General features: G+C 44.9%; 2 protein-coding genes and 1 long non-coding RNA gene across 6 annotated transcripts in view; 1 reads left to right on the top strand and 2 right to left on the bottom strand.

The window, feature by feature from the left end:
* Positions 1-12,403, bottom strand: part of Catsper3 (cation channel sperm associated 3) — a 28,548-nt gene extending 16,145 nt beyond the window's left edge. Inside the window, exons 1-2 of one of the 3 annotated variants that reach the window (XM_076573427.1) lie at positions 12,238-12,403; positions 3,582-3,735 (exon numbers count right to left, since the gene is read on the bottom strand). In XM_076573427.1, the coding sequence (XP_076429542.1) occupies positions 3,582-3,668 (87 nt within the window). In that variant the 5' untranslated portion in view covers positions 3,669-3,735; positions 12,238-12,403. Of the gene's footprint in view, positions 1-3,581; positions 3,736-9,451; positions 9,646-12,237 lie in introns of those variants that run through there. The other 2 variants (XM_006976768.4, XM_076573428.1) reach the window with 2 other exon arrangements.
* Positions 9,707-11,483, top strand: LOC143273504 (uncharacterized). Its single transcript, XR_013051670.1, has 2 exons — positions 9,707-9,877; positions 11,219-11,483. It is a non-coding gene; the product is annotated as an uncharacterized LOC143273504 (long non-coding RNA).
* A 3,380-nt stretch (positions 12,404-15,783) lies between the features above and the next one.
* Pcbd2 (pterin-4 alpha-carbinolamine dehydratase 2) overlaps positions 15,784-17,181 on the bottom strand; it is a 50,327-nt gene continuing 48,929 nt past the window's right edge. For both annotated transcript variants that reach the window (XM_076573424.1, XM_076573425.1), the window contains one exon: positions 15,784-16,036. In XM_076573424.1, coding sequence (XP_076429539.1) covers positions 16,011-16,036 — 26 coding nt within the window. In that variant the 3' untranslated portion in view covers positions 15,784-16,010. The remainder of the gene's footprint in view (positions 16,037-17,181) is intronic.

Below are 17,181 nucleotides of genomic sequence, written 5' to 3'. Positions count from 1 at the left end.
GCACCCACATCAGGTGCCTGTCACTCCAGATCCAGGGGATCTGACACTCCCTTCTGGCCTCCATGGGTATCAACATACATATACGCATACACACAGAGAAAGATACACATAAATAAATAACAATTTTTTTTAAATCCAAATAGTGTGGCTGAAGAACATTCCAGTCTGCATTTTGTGGTATGTCCTTCCTCTCCTCCCTGTTTCTTGACAGTAGGTAGCTGATTCCAAAAACAGGAACATACTCGGGTTTTTCCCGGGCAAGGCTGCAGGTGCCTTCTTTTCTAGCAGGCACATGGGGTCTGCCGGTTTCTTGTAGATGCTCAATGCCCAGATTTATTGCTTCTCCAGAGTTGAAGTGGGTGATATGCTGTCTTTTCTTTCTAATGTATCAACTGAAACACTTTATAGAAATATCATGAATGGTGTACACCTGAAATCCCAACACTTGGGAGGCTGAGGCAGAAGGACCATGAGTTTGGAGCCAACCTAGGCTACAGAGCATGAGCTTGTCTCAAAACAAAGTGTTAGGAAGTGTAGTGTGAGTGGTCACACCGCAGATGACGGCTTAAGGTTAGAGATCATGTCAGAAATATCAGTAAAGCCTGACTCTTTCCTGTAACTTCCGGTTCAGGAGGAAGACTTAGTCCCTTACCTCCTTGGCCTCACCTCAGTCTTTGAGGATTTTCTACCCATAGACTTATTATCCCTGCACCTCACATTGCCTCATCTTCAGCCAGCAGAAGGTCCCCAAATTATCTCCTGCTTTCTTTTGCCATGAGCACAATAAACTCTGACCACTTCCTTACAGGGAAGATGACAAGATCCAGCATATTCCTGGATCAGCTCCTCCTCCCCACTCCAGTTTCAGTGGCATGTCACAGGCACCGAAAATGTGCAACAGCTGAGCTGGTCGATGCTCTAGTCACTGGTGGAGAAGATAAAACACCCCTGCTGTTTATTCTGACATTTCCAAAGCAAACACAGAACCACAGACTTTGATTTCAATGGTGTCTACATATCTCTATCTCCCTTCTCCACCAGCATCCTCATTTTTGGTAGCACAGGATGGTCCCAGCATGCAGGATGCTGAAGCAAAGCATCCTCATTTTCGGTAGCACAGGATGGTCCCAGCATGCAGGATGCTGAAGCAAAAGGAACACAAGCTCAAGTCTGCCTGGGCTACACATAAGAGCATGCTATAAACACAGATAAAGACCACAAACAACACGAAAGATGGAAGAAAATAAAATGTAAGCTCTCCTGGGTGGAAGATGTAAGCTGACGGTCAAGTGCTTGCCCACTGTGTGTGAGCACACCCTCGGACCTGAAAAAAATAATAGAAGAGAAAAATTCCACAGTTACCCATGTGCTTTATCACAAATTTCACAGTGTCTCAGAAGAACACTACTGTGTATATCACGATTAAGGCAATTGTTAAACATGGGTCCACATGGTAAGACCCTGTTGCTAAAACAACAGACACTTTCTTTCAGCAGAGAGATGACCACAGAGAAGGCACAGGATATAAAGAAATCATCTCAAACCAACCAGGAAATGCCGTCCCTGCTGGCTAGCTCTCAGAGGGCCAGCACATGCCGCAGGCACTTATGGGTAATTACACACTAACTGGACAAGTGGGTCGTCAAAAAAATGTTAAAGATATTAAATTTTGGTAGAGGCATGTTGGGAGGGATATGGAGGAAAATGGAGGGGAAGAAGAAGATGTATATGATCATATTTTATTGTATATATGTATGAAATTCTCAAAAAAAATAAAGACAATTTTAAAATAAAAAACACAGTTTTGCCAGGCAGTGGTGGCGCACGCCTTTAATCCCAGCACTGGGGAGGCAGAGGTAAGAGGACTCCTGTGAGTTTGAGGCCAGCCTGGTCTACAGAGTGAGTTCCAGGACAGCCACGGCTACACAGAGAACCCCTGTCTCAAAAAACAAAGTTTTAAAACTTCTTGTAATGGCTCGTCTCATTGTCCATCTTTCAGTCATGCTATAGAGGCTTAGGATCAAAGAACAAATTCATTATGTGCTATGCTTTTTCCTGTAAAATGACAATCAGCATTAATTCTACAAACAACTATACCTGCCATGTTCATCACCAAAAGCACCAAAGTGATGCTTCTTCAGCCCTTTGGGCTGGTTGAGACTTTTTCCTACGTGAATCCCTGAGGAAGGGCAGGCACTTATGGGTAATTACATAACTGGGATTAAAGTTCACGCCGTGAGTCTGAACATCAGTGAGTTTGTGCCTTTTATAAAGCCGGAGTCCCTTCTGCCCACCTGGCCTTCCTGGTTCGCATTTTCTTTCCTGAGGGAAGTTGAGCATGTCACGTCACGCTCTTTGGACGGAGAGTATGGCCACAGAGAAGTGTGATGGCGATTTGCTTCTTCATTAGCTGGACTTCCCAGAATCCTGGAAGCCCAAACATTTCACCCCAGTGTCCTAGGGTTTGCTGGGTTGAGTTCATATTCTTGGGTGTAAATGTGCACTCTTTCAACATACAGATTTTGGGGTGATTTTTCTTGGGTTTCAATTTTTAGCATTCTGATCCTGGATATCCTTATCCAGGATCTTTTTCTCAACACAAGTACTCAGCATTTTCCATCACTTCCATTTTTAATGAGTTTTTTTAATTTCTCAAATTAATTCAAGCTATCATCTGTTGTATTGAACTGTTTGCCTTTGGTTTTGAAACAGTTTTATTTGATTTCTCATTGTTTGCTGAGTTTTGTCACTGTATTTCTGTTTCCTCTGCACGTACAATGTTTTCCTTAACGCTGCGTTGCTCTAGGGGATGTTCTCGTGTTTATCTGATTTTGTAGACTTATCTTTACCGCGGGGTTTCATTACCTCTGTGATCAGATTCCTTGTTCTGCTTTCTTATGCTAATGTGGGCTATTTTACCTCAGTCCTTTACTATTGCACTTTATCCTAAATTCATTTCCTAACCTTTAAGAACATATGCTTCTAACTCCACTGAGCTCTGGTCCTCAAATGCAGCCACTTCATTTGGGGGGCTATTTCAACTCTATTTCCTTCTGTTTTATCTGAACCCTGTCTTTTTTTTTAATCTGTATGTCTCCAGCTTACTAAATCTTACTCCCATTCTCCTATGTGCACAGTCCTTTGGAGGGAGCCCTACCTGGTCAGTTCTTCAAGCCCCTTGGTTCTGGATTGTTCCAGCCCCTCTGGAGAGACTGAACTTTCTGAACTCACTATTGGCATGGGCGACACACTTGCTTCGGCAGCGAGCCTCACCTCAGCCCAGCACACCCTTCCCTCCTGTTCCTCTGCTTCCTCCCCACAGGGGCCGACACTGGCTTCATTGGAAATGCTGCTCACGAGTCTTGGATGTGAGATCTACTTTCTCTGTTTACAAATGAGAGAGAATTCTAGGAGATCACATCACCACTGCTGCTTCGGCCACTGTCTGATGCCACTGCCAAAGTCAAAGGTCTTCTGAATTGTTTCTGTAGAAAACTCCTTGCAGCCAGATGCCTGGGAAATAGTTTAACATTTTCAGAAATAAAGCAGGCAAAGTAGAACTAAAGCATCTGTGTGCTCACCTCAAAGAGTCTGAAGAGTCTGTACATTATGCTGTAATCAGTTCCCAAGACCATGAAGGCCGCGTTGGAGGTGATGGTGCTGATCATGATGACCTGGAAAATGGGGCTCTTTACAACCTTCCTAAAGAACGCCTGGCATTCAACATCCTTCCTCCTGTCAAAGGGCGAATGAGAGGCACGGTTACCAAGGAACAACTGTCCCCCAGGGGTTGCTCCCCCCACACTGTGAAGAGAACTGTACAGGGGCCTGGAAAGAGCTAGATGAGTGGCCCCTGAGACATGGGTGGTGGTCAGAACAGCCTGTCCCACCATCTCCCTGGACTCCTGAGAAAGAGCAATCACCACTTCTCAGACCGAGGGAACACCATCTCCACTTACTTATTTAACAAATCGTCCCCATGTGACCACTGTCAGTAAACAGCAGGGAAACAGGGGACATATCTCAGGAAAAATTGGTAATGGATTAGCGTACACACACACACACACACACACACACACACACACACACACACACACATACACACATACACACACACACACACACACACACACACATACACACACACACACACATACACACATACACACACACACACACACACACACACATACACACACACACACACACACACACACACGCAAGTCTATGATAAAAAGTCAAACACCCTAAGAGAAAAGGGAAACACATCCAATCATGACAGTACAAATGGTATCAGGATGATACAAAGTAATACCTTTGTAGATTTTTGCTTATAAAATTAGTCAAAACTTTCATGTGATAATATTTCATGCCTGAAAAAATGGACTGTGATAGGACATTCTTCTTAAGGAACAGGGAAATCTACATTTGATTTAAAAAACAAAACGAAACAACAACAATGAAAGAACTGTTCATGTCCTCTCCTGCAGACCCTACCCTAAAAGAATACACCGGAAATGTACACAGTGACTTAGTTCATCACGTTTATCCCAGGATTATTTATAGTGATGAGTACTTGAAAACAATTTTAAAACCTAACCGAAAGGACTGGTTACAGGCTAGTGAGATGGTTCAGGAGACAAAGGCACTTACTGCCAAGCCCAGCGACTTGAGCTCAACCCCCAGCACCCACATGGTAGATACCAAAAGTTGTCTTCCAACCTCCCCAAAGATGTCAGGGCATGTACATGCCCTACACATATAAACACACACATAGTTTTTTTAATTTTAAAAGATTGGTTAAGTAAACTATGGAGTATCATACCATGAAATACTGATCCTAAAGTGTATCTACGCATCTTCTCATGGCTTAGAAAAATGATTATGATTTGGTGGAGAACAAAGCAGGAAAACAAAACAAGATGGAATCATACTCATCTCAAAAAGATTTCGTCCACATACAAATAAGTGGGAGATTCACCAAGAGCAATAGTAACATACTGACAGTGTCCGCTGTAAGATGGTAACACACTGACAGTGTGCACTGTAAGATGGTAACAGTATCCGCTGTAAGATGGTAACATACTGACAGCGTCCGCAGTAAGATGGTAACATACTGACAGCGTCCGCTGTAAGATGGTAAGAGTATCCGCTGTAAGATGGTAACACACTGACAATGTCTGCTGTAAGATGGCAACATACTGACAGCGTCCGCTGTAAGATGGTAACACACTGACAGCGTCCACAGTAAGATGGTAACACACTGACAGCGTCCGCTGTAAGATGGTAACATACTGACAGTGTTGCTGTAAGATGGTAACACACTGACAGCGTCCGCTGTAAGATGGTAACACACTGACAGCGTCCGCTGTAAGACGGTAACACACTGACAGCGTCTGCGATAAGACGGTAACACACTGACAGCGTCCGCTGTAAGATGGTAACACACTGACAGTGTCCGCTGTAAGCCGGCAACAAGCAGTGAGACCACAGGCATTCTTTTTTTCTATTTATTTACATTTATTGATGCTTTAAAGGTTTTCTTAAAGAGTAGTATATTTTTCCTACTATCTGTAACAAATAAATACATTTTCTTACAGGTAAATACACAGAGAGAGAGAGAGAGAGAGAAAGAGAGAGAGAGAGAGAATTCAACTGTGACAGTCTGCACATGTGACCCCAAGCCTACTCAGGGGCTAAGGCAGGAAGATAGCTTGAACCTACAACATAGTGAGGCCTTTATCTTAAGACCCAAAGCACCTGCGGAGCTGAAGCTCCTCTGGCCTCGGTGGGCACCACACATGCAGATGGTGCACACACACACATACTGACACTCACATAACACACACACACACATACTGACACATAACACACACACATACACACACACACACACACACACACACACACACACACACACGGAAAACAAAACAAAAAATCAGACTATTGTTGTGGAATATTACTTTAACAATGTAAAGATGTGTTACATTTGTTTATGCTGCATTTAATTATGTAAAAACGTGTTGCTGGTTAACCTTGCCTGCCTAAGGCACCTGATTGGTCTAATAAAAAGCTGAACAGCCAATAGTTAGGCAGGAGAGGGGTAGGTGGGGCTGGGCACAGAGAATAATTAGGAGGAGGAATCTAGGTGAAAGAGAGAGGAGAGAGGGAGAGAGAATAAGTAGGAGGAAGAGAAAGAGAACAAAGGAGAAAAAGAGGGAGATGCCCAGAGCCAGTCAGCCAGGCAATGAGTAGGACATACATAGTGAAAGAAAGGTAAAAAGCCCTGAGGTAAAATGTAGATGAGGAGAAACAGGTTAATTTAAGTTAAAAGAGCCAGTGGGACAGGCATAAGACAAGGCAGAGCATTCATAATTAATAAGTCTCCATGTCATGTTTTGGAAGTTGTCTGGTGGCCTAAAAGAAAGTCTGCTGCATTCGGCATTCCCACATGGGGTCCAAATTTCCACATGGGACCTGAGAACACTGGGAATAAAATAAATGGACATGGCTCCTTTAAGAAGCTCTGCCATACAGCGAGCACTCGAGTAGCTGGCACTTCAAGTAAAAACACCGGCCACAGTGCAGTCATGAGCTACCTAGAGTGGGGTGGTTGAGCGCAGCCCCCAGTTAGACACAGCTCTCAGCCAGGCTCAAGGGTCATAAAACTTGGCTCTCATGGACCTGAGTGGGCCAGAGCCAGCTGCCAGTCCAAAGCCACTTAGCAGTTTAAGGTTTGGCTCACATGGTCAGAAAAAGCTAGAGACATGCAAGAAAGACAGGTCCAGATTGGGGAGAAAAAAAACAGGTTACAGTGTGTTTAAAAATACACATAGGCTTAAGAAAGAAAATGGCATAGACAGTCATAGGAAAAAATAAAGTATAAAATAATAAAGTCTTTAAAGAGAAAGTAAAGTAATATAAGGGGAAAGCCACATAAAGATGGAAAACACGCAGGCAGTCTGAATGCTGTACGGTGTTGACTTTGAATCTTTTGATTGCTGATGAGTGAACAGACACTGCTGAGAGACATGGGATTGTACAAGGGACTGCTGAATTAAACCAGCCTAGACACTTCAGGGGTGCCTTAACTCTAAAATGGAATTCAGAAAATGTATTGAACTGGGAAAGAGGTTAGCTTTTGTTTCCACAGGAAATGAAAGGCTGTGGATTCTTTCAAGATTAATGGAGATCAGGTTTGATTTGGGGGAGACCTCCTGAAAATCTTGGCTACAGACATACAGAAATAAACCAAGAAAAACTACAAGACAGGTGACATATATACTGATCCCTCTGCATGACAACAGTCCTGAGACTGGACAGCAAATGTTACAACTAGTTTTTCCAGAACTTCACCATTATCTCAATTTTCTCAGGATCCCCTAAAGATGCCTCACCCTAGAAAACAGGAAGCAGTCTAAAGAACACAATGCCCACATTCCCAAGATGTGAGGTGGGTGGTTTTTTGTTCATTTGGTGGGTTATGGATGCTTGCCATTGTTTAGGGGAGGGGGATATAGGAATATGGGATAAAAAGACAACTATTGCCAGGTGGCAGTGGTACATGCCTTTGATCCCAGCACTCAGGAGGCAGAGCCAGAGGTGGATCTCTGTGAGTTCAAGGCCAGCCTGGTCTACAGAGCAAGATCCAGGACAGGCACCAAAACTACACAGAGAAACCCTGTCTCGAAGAAAAAAAAAAGACAACTACTAACCTCAAATATTTTACATTGGGGGGTATGGACTGGGTATATTTATACAAATTTAAAGTTATTTTTGTTATACTATATGTATGTTTCTACTCTACTCTTATTTGGGGTATTGTGCTTATGCAGCTCATTTAAAAATGTAATGTATAATTAGGAAATGCAGATTAGTAGTTAGTCATCTACAATAGTCAATCTTATAGTCATAGTAGGTATGTTTTCAAGTTTAAACACATACATTTTAGTTACATAGGTGATCATCAAACACTTCAAAGACCTACAGAATATGGTATTTAAGATGTTCAATAAGATGGGGCTTTTCATGACATTGAGGCATGTCTGCTTCTGGTAGAAACAATCTACTTCAAAAAGGCATGACAGACATCAAGAAACCTTCATATAGAGTTTGCTTTCAATGTGACAAAGCTAGCATTTGGACAAGAAATTGTCCTTGCCTCAACTGCTGACAGTATACCATCCAAACTGGACCAGCAGAGCACAAAGGAAAAAGACTGCCAAACTTTGCAAAAACAAGGCAGGACAGTCCTCCAAAATCCCTGCTTCATAGAAAAGTCTGCCAGACATTCTAGGCCTGTAAGGTGATGATGGATGCCCCAATGTTGCAGAGGAAATTTGGGTGACTGTCCAGGCAGCCAGATGTCTCTGTCATTTCTATAGTTTTGGAAGTGGCTTATATTGCACTTCCTGTTTACTCAGGCAATATAATATCCTTATGGGGTCTTTGATGTAGTTGAAGACTAGCTAGTTAGAGTATTCTTTAGTTACGATAGAAGGTAAATTAGGTACAAAACTTTGGACTCATCAAGATAGGATAAATAATGGAGTGTTTTCTCTGAATTTGCCAAATACAAATGGACTGGATATTGTAAATGTAATTCTTACCTGATAATTTTTCGTATTATATATAGTCTTACTATGTTAAAGTTAAAACCTCCCTTTTATTTAGACAAAAAGGGGGAAATGTTATGGAATACTTTAACAATGTAAAGATGTGTTACATTTGTTTATGCTGCATTTGTTTAATGATGTAAAGATGTGTTGCCTTGCCGGCCTAAGGCACCTGATTGGCCTAATAAAAAGCTGAATGGCCAATAGCTAGGCAGGAGAGGGATAGCAGGGCTGGCGGGCAGAGAGAATGAGGAGGAGGAATCTAGGCTCCAGGGGAAAAGGAGGAAAGAATGAGGGAGACTGGGGCCAGCCAGCCACCAGACAGACAGACACAGAGTAGGACATACAGAATGAAAGAAAGGTAAAAAGCCTGGAGGCAAAACATAGATAAAGAGAAACGCGTTAAACTAAGTTATAAGAGCTGACGGGACAAACATAATCTAAGGCCGAGCATTCATAACTAATAACAAGTCTCCGTGTCGTGATTTGGAGGCTGGCAGTCCGAGAAAGCCTGCTACAGACTATATACCTTATAACCTATAACAAAATATGTAATTTTTATTATATGATTTGAAATAAGTCCTGTAGCAAAATAAAGGGGAAAAGGGCCTTCAAATCATCTAATACTTTAATAAACAGCAGAATCAAATTCAGACTCCAAGTGACCAGCAAATGTGCCAACCTCACCCTCCAGAGAAACCAGCGTGTCTGAGATGCTTTTCTCTCTTGGGATGCAGACAAGTACCTGTGGAAGCAGCTAGGAGCGTTCAGGTGCCCCGCCCGTCCCCATGCTTCCCTTCACACATTTTCTGACCATAGAGGTAAAGGATACTTACTTAATTTTCTTGATTCTTGCATACAATGCCTCTGACGCAGTACCAAACAGTGAGCTAGACACAACTCTTACGGGGCTGTGGTAAAACTGGTGAGACATCTCCCAGATTTTCTGTTTTCATCCCTTGCTTTTATCATCTAACCCAAAACCTCTGCCTAAGGATTTCCTTGGGCACCTGGATTCTAAGAGGCAGGAGAGGGATGCTGGAAAGGGTTCTCTGCTTTATGAGGTCATCTTAGGTATTCTAGCATTACTAGCCTGAGAGGGAGTCCTGACTGTGGGCTCATCTGCTTGCAAGTCCCTCTTCGTGGGGTGGGGAATGCCTCAGATGAGTGCCTAGCAATGGTGGCAGAGCGGGACATTAGAAACGTAAAGACTTTCCCTTATGATGTGCCCATTCTAGCAGACAAAGGCCTTTCATAAGATGGTAAGACAAGTTGAGGGTCATGTAGGAGGAAAATTTAAGTTTTCTGAGTTTCTGAGGGACAGAACTACCCAGAGCCAGGACCAAAGACATGTAGAAGCAAAGGAAGATGGCCATGGGTGAGGCCGTGGACACAAAAACCCAGGGAAGTCAGAGAAAGCATCGCAGGTCTTGCTATTTGGAAGTTTGGGATGTGGTAACCAAAACTCCTTTCCTGAGGAAAATGTGAACAATGTCTAAGGTCCCAAGGACAAATCCAGAGAGTATTGTGTCCAATTTCTTTCCCAGGGAATCAGTTTATTGGGCTTACTTAAAGAGCACAGATAAGGGGTTACATACAGGGAGTTCCCCACCTAAGGCCACACTGGGGAGTCTTTACCCAGCAGGAATCATTGCTTTCCCAGAGATGCATAAATGAAGGCACCCTCCCCCAACCCCCACCAGCCCATACACTCTAGCCCTGCCCTGAGGCCATAAGCAATCACGGCAGAACTGCATGCAATATGTGGTATGGAGTGGCTGGATACTCAGGTGAGGGTCCTGTGAGCCTCCCATCCCTCCTTCTATGGGAGATGTCAACAGTCAACAAGTCCAGCTGGGATGATCTTGCAAGCCAGCAACAGCTGAACTCCCAAAGATGCTGGTTGCTTGGCTCAGAGGATAGTCATGAACAATGGGGAAACTCAGAGTGTGAGGAATGAGCCCAAGTGTTGTGGGATGTCTTTCTGTGTGCTGTGAATATGTGTTACTCTGATTGGTTGATAAATGAAGCTGCATTGGCCTATGGCAGGGCAGGATGGAGCCAGGCGAGAACATCCAAGGGAGAGAGTAAGAGGACAGTAAGGAGAGATGCCAAACTGCCATCCAGGGAGCAGCAAGATGCCAGCAGACCCGTAACGCCATGGCCACATGGCCACATATGGAGCAGCAGGATGGGTTAAGTTGGAAGAGCTAGCTAGCGAGAAGCCTGGGCCACAGGCCATAGAATTTGCAATTAACACTAAGCTTCTGAGTGATTATTTTGTAAGTGGCTTTGGGGCTGCCGGGCCAGGTGGGATGGAGAAACACGGGTCTGCGGGGCTTCCAGCTACACCCAAGACCTAGAGGTGTTTTACGTACGAGAGCTACAGGGATTTAGTTCTGTTGTAATATGTTCGTCCTTACCCTGCTTTGGCTTGATTCTCACAAGGCAAGACAGAGATCTGGAGTGTGTGTAATGTTAAATGTTTAGTCACTGGGTTAGTCCATTTCCTGAAAACACAAGTTCTTGAGCTACAAGGAAATGGGGTCACCACCCCACCATCTCTACTGTCCCTAATATTCTTTCTTTTCTATTGTCTGCAGTGCTGGGGTGGAACCTACAACCTTGTGTGCTGGGCAAGCACTCTACCCCGGCTAGTCCTTAGTATTCTAACACACATGTGTCCGTGTCCATTGCTGGTGGGAAAAATACTCACATAAGCAACTAAAACACTGAATTGAGAGATAATAGCATCTCTACCCTGCACAGTAGAAGAAATAAGTCCTGGTGGTTATAATCAACAATACTGTGTCATACAATAAAAATAAAGGAGAGGACTTCAAATCCGATCCCACGATGATAAATGTTTGCAATTGACCCCGAGTTGGTCAATGCACAGTATATACATGTACTAGAACATCACACTGTATCTCATAAAGATACACATTTTTTAAATTGTTTTCTGACACAGTCTGATATAGCCCATGCTGTTCCAAAACTTCATATGTAGCAGAGAATGACCTTGAACTCCTGTCCTACATACAGCCCCTCCTCCTCAGCACGGTGTGCTGGGACTACAGGTGTGTACCATGCCTAGCTCCATCCAATTACCTGTGGATTAAAACAGCAAAGAAAAAAAAAGAAAAGCTTCAAAAAGTATTTGGTAACTGCAAGTGAAGTGATGTTCTTACATACACCAGATCTGAAGAACCGGAAAAGCCAAGATGGAGTGCGGGGTCCAAGGACTTATAACCTCCCTGCACCATACACCACAAACCCAGGAACACTAAAGCTTTGTTGAAACCATGGCTTCCACTCTCTCCTTACCCACACAGCACCATGTGGAATCATCTAGAGCAGTGATCTCAACCTGTGGGTTACGACCCCTTTGGGGTCCAATGACCCTTTGTAGCCATAAGTTTTTTCCCCCGTCCTGCTCAGCCCTGCAGTCGGGATGAACCTCCCCCACCTGCCTCCCACAGCTGCTTGACCCTAAGTAAACACACAGAGGCTTACATTATTTACAAACTGCCTGGCCTACGGGTCAGGCTTCTTGCTAGCTAGCTCTTATAATTTGACCCATTTCTATTAATCTGTAAGCTGCCATGTGGCCGTGGCTTACCAGTATTTTCACATTTTGCTTCTCCTGGTGGTGCTGGCGTCTCCCTGGACTCTGCTTTTCTCTTTCCTGTCTTTCTCCTTGGATTTCCTGCCTGCCTCTAAGCTGCCTTGCCATAGGCCAAAGCAGCTTATTTATTAACCAATGGGAACAACATATATTCACAGCATACAGAAAGACATCCCAGAGCAACCCTTGTATAGGAGTTGCCTAAGACTGTTCTGCATATCAGATACTTACATTATGATTCATAATAGTAGCAAAATACAGTTATGAATTAGCAACAAAAATAATTTTATGGTTGGGGGTCACCACAACGTGAGGAACTGCCTGAAAGGATATCTGCATTAGGAAGGCTGAGAACCACTGAGCTAGAGCCAAAAGGATCTGAAAACTTCACCCGTTAGTGTTTTTTCTCTTGGCTCCTAATATTTAATTTCTGGTTTGCATATATGTCTCACAATGGTCTTTGTGTGCTTCTGTAGGTTTTAGGACCATGCTTATGTGTCGTGGTCCATGTGTGCATCCATGTCCCCCTCCCATGTCTCCCCCGTGTCCCCCCCCCATGTCCCCCCCCCGTGTCTCCCCCCGTGTCCCCCCTCCCATGTCTCCCCCCGTGTCTCCCCCCGTGTCCCCCCTCCCATGTCTCCCCCGTGTCCCCTCCCGTGTCTCCCCCCGTGTCCCCTCCCGTGTCTCCCCCCGTGTCCCCCCCCCGTGTCCCCCCCGTGTCCGTCCCCCCCCGTGTCCGTCCCCGTGTCCCCCCCGTGTCTCCCCCCCCGTGTCTCCCCCCCCGTGTCCCCCCCGTGTCCCCCCCTGTGTCTCCCCCCCGTGTCTCCCCCCGTATCCCCCCCGTGTCCCCCCCGTGTCCCCCCCGTGTCCCCCCCCCGTGTCTCCCCCGTGTCCCCCCCCGTGTCCCCCCCGTGTCTCCCCCCGTGTCCCCCCCGTCTCCCCCCCGTGTCTCCCCCCCCATGTCCCCCCCCAGTGTCTCCCCCCGTGTCCCCCCTCGTGTCTCCCCCCCCGTGTCTCCCCCCCCGTGTCTCCCCCCTTGTCCCCCCCGTGTCTCCCCCCCTTGTCCCCCCCGTGTCCCCCCCCCCCCGTGTCTCCCCCCACAGTGTGCTATTAGGCCTTCTTTACCATACCCTCCAGTCATGAGTCTCACAGGCTCCTCCTCTTAGTCCTCCATCTTCTTTCTCTCGTCCTTTTCTCTTCTTTTTCCTTTTTTTTTTTTTTTTTTGGTTTTTCGAGACAGGGTCTCTCTGTGTAGCTTTGGTGCCTGTCCTGGATCTCGCTCTGTATCCCAGGCTGGCCTCGAACTCACAGAGATCCACCTGCCTCTGCCTCCCGAGTGCTGGGGTTAAAGGCGTGCGCCACCACCGCGGGCTTCTTTTTACTTCTTAACTATAACCTTTGTCAATGCAAAAACCAGCAAACGTGGATCTCACCTTCTAAAGGAAAAATGAGGTCATTTATTATGGAGCCATTTTGCATGACCACGACCCAGGAACACAGACTTAGGTTACCCTAACTTCCATGTTCCCACCAAATATAATATGTATGAAGATGCCATGAGAAAACCATTCCCTTGGGGACTAGAGAGATGGCTCAGGCTTTAAGAGTACTTACTATTCTTGCAGAAGACCTAGGTTTGATTCCCAGAATCCATGCTGGGTGGCTCACAGCCACCTGTAACTCCAGTTTCAGAGGATCCAATACCCTCCTGCCTCTTTGGGTACACACGGCACACATAAACTCATGCAGGCACATACACACAAATAAAAAATAAATTTTTTAAAGAGAGAAGGAGGTGAGCCAGAGATACAGGATATCCTGTCTTGAAAATACAAACAAAAACTAGCAAACACTAATGCTACATTGTATATGACGCTAAAATTAATTTAAAATAAAATGGGGCAGTATATGCTGTGTCAGGTTGACCAGGAGACACACCTCTGGGTGTGTTTGTGGGGGTTGAGAAGAGGGGGCCCACCTAAGCACCATCCCATAGGCTCCTGACTATGGATGCAAAGTGACCAGTTCACATACCTGCGGCCACCTTTTCCCGCCTTGACGGACTGTAGCCGCTAATGGAGGGCCTCAGAGGATAAACCCTCCTCCTCCTCCTTTAACCGATTTCTTTAGGATATTTGTTCACAGTGAGAAAGGAACTAAGGCACGGCTAACTGAACCGGCCAGGAATTGGTTTTGGGGAGCTTGGACCTTATCACGTGACCACACAGGTTCCTCGTGTTGTAGCAGTGGCCTGGGTGGGGCAGTAAGGGTTTCTGCTCCGAACAGGATTGCTCTTCAGGCCTGTGGGGTGAGGTCCTCACAGAGATGATCTTCAGTAGAGACTAAGTCAGGCACTCAGTTCACCGGGGACAACACACAAACTGTGAAAAGATATGGCTCTTAGTTCTTTCTCAATTCATTAAAGCCCAATAATGGACGGGGGGGGGGGGGGGGATCGCAATGACAGGAAGTCCTTGAATTGCCACATCTTACTGGAGCCATGAACAAGACACTGTCCTCTCCTTCAACCCCTAGTCCAAAAGTAAACATAACCAAGATACGTCATCCAATTTTTGTAACTTTTGTAATAAAATTAACTATTGAAGTAGTAAAGCAGCTAAACCCAAAACAGCTCTAGCTTTGTGAGAATTACTCTAAGAACACATCTTCACAGTGGGGAATCCCTTCCTACTGTTCTCAGGCACTGTTACAAAGTCCTGCTCTCCCCAATATGGCCTTTAAGAATGCCATCTGGGGGCTCAGAGGTTAAGAGCACTTTCTCTTCTTGCAGAAGACCCAGATTCAATTCCCAGCACCCACATAACAGCTCACAAACGTCTGTAAGTCCAGTTACAAGGGATTAGACACCCTCTTCTGACCTCCACAGGCACCAGGCATGAATACTGTGCACAGACACACGTGCAAATAAAACATACAAAGCCAGGACAGTGGTGGCGCACACCTTTAATCCCAGCACTAGGGAGGCAAAGGCAGGCTGATCTCTGAGTTCAAGGCCAGCCTGGTCTACAGAGTAAGTTCCACAGCAGCCAAGGATACAAAGAAACCCTGTCTCAAAAAAACAAAAAAAACAAAAACAAAAACAAAATCATATACATAAAATAAATAAATCTGAAAACAAAATTCCAGGTTTTCCCCCCCAGGCCAGTCTGGACTATATAGAAAATCCAAATCCAGCCTGGCTATACAGTGAGACCTTGTTTAGAAAAAAATGTAAAAGTTCTATTTCTTTGGAAATTTAATTCCTGTAACAAGCCAGGCCAGGGTGGAGAGACGGCTTGAGAGTCAAGAGCTCACACTGCTCTTCATGTCCCTAAGTACAGCTCCAGCACCCACCTCAGACAGCTCACAACTGCCTGACTCACTCTCCAGGGGATCCTGCACCTCTGGCCTCCATAAGCAGCTGTATGCACACACACACACACACACACACACACACACACACACACACTTTCAATTTTTAAATACTAACTCAGGTGTTTATTATATGTCTGACTAGATGTAATGAAAAATATCTCAGGCTTCAGGTTCAAATCATTCTGTATTTAAGCACCAACTATACAAAAATGTATATATGTAAAAACAAACTAATTTATGACTTAATTTATTCACATAAATGGCCTTCAGAAACACTGCAGACAGTCCAGGTGTTAGATCTTTATGTGCGTTTTCAAAGAGATCACAGAGAAGCAGCAGCATTTTCAATGAACTGGGCCAGCTTCACGTCCCGTTTGGTCAAACCTCCACAGTCATGTGAGGTGAGAGTTATCTGGACCTACGAAGGGAAAAGCACCTTTTAAGATCTGAGAGAGACCTGTGGGAGAGACCCTAGGTGGTTTGGAAATCAATCTATTTCTCAACATTCATATTTGAGAATTGCAGGTAGATGATTTAGAAAATGCTATATTATGAAAAAACATTGCATTTCCCAAACCCAGAGAGCTTGGGGTGCGGCCTGCACATGTGACAGCCACCCAGAGGGAAGGCTCCCAGAGGACAAGGGGAGTCAGCTGCCAGCATGGGAAGCTTGTTTCCTGGGAAAAAAGAACAGAGATGAAAGCTCCATTTTAACTCCCAGAACTTTAATTACACCAGCCCTGTTCAGGCCACTAAGGAAGGGCAAGTCGACCTATGAGGCAGTACCTGAGTGAGGTAGAAAGGCAGCAGGCTACCAAATGAGGAAACATGGGTGGGGGGTGGCATCACTCAACAAGATTAAAAAGCAAGAGAAGTGTCCGGGAAGGAGATGTTCATCCTGGAACTGGACAATTAGGAATTGCTTCTTTTTAAATCACAGCAGTGAAGTTCTTTTTCTCAGAGAGGATTTACAAACCCTTGAAGAAATCTAGACAGATATCCCAAGTGGTGAGACACTCTTGAGGGTGTGGCTGTTCTCACTGCACCCCTTAAAACTTTTTAGTCTATGATCTAGAGATCAACTTTTTAATAAACATTTACCACAAAGAGACAGTTTCTGAGATTTATTTCAGCAAGACACATAAGGCCATGCTATCTGATTTGCTACCATTCCTTTTAATAAATTATTTTCAAATTAAAACTGTGAGGTCTCAGGTAACTGAGGTGGCCATGGCAACACATGCCTGTAATCCCACAAAATGGGAGGCAGAGGCAGGAAGATCTCTCGCCAGCATGGTGTTCATAGTGAGTTCCAGGCCAAATAGGGGTACAGAGAAGACCCTGACTTAAATAATATACCCCTCCAAATAAATACCCCTCCACAAAAATATAGTAACATTTTATCTTCATGGCTGATACCCAAGATTAACTCAGGAAAGTCTAAACCTCTGGAATAAATGTTGGAAGACAAGCCTAAGGACAAAGAACTATAATTCTGCTCTCAGGAAAGCCCTGAACGGTGCTAACAACGACACTCTGGGTTTCTGAGAGACTAAGAGAACA

This window comes from Peromyscus maniculatus, chromosome 5 (assembly GCF_049852395.1).
Source record: "Peromyscus maniculatus bairdii isolate BWxNUB_F1_BW_parent chromosome 5, HU_Pman_BW_mat_3.1, whole genome shotgun sequence".
NCBI classification, from domain to species: domain Eukaryota; kingdom Metazoa; phylum Chordata; class Mammalia; order Rodentia; family Cricetidae; genus Peromyscus; species Peromyscus maniculatus.
The sequence above is the reverse complement of the archived record's forward strand: the minus strand, read 5'-3'. Positions and strand labels throughout refer to the sequence as shown.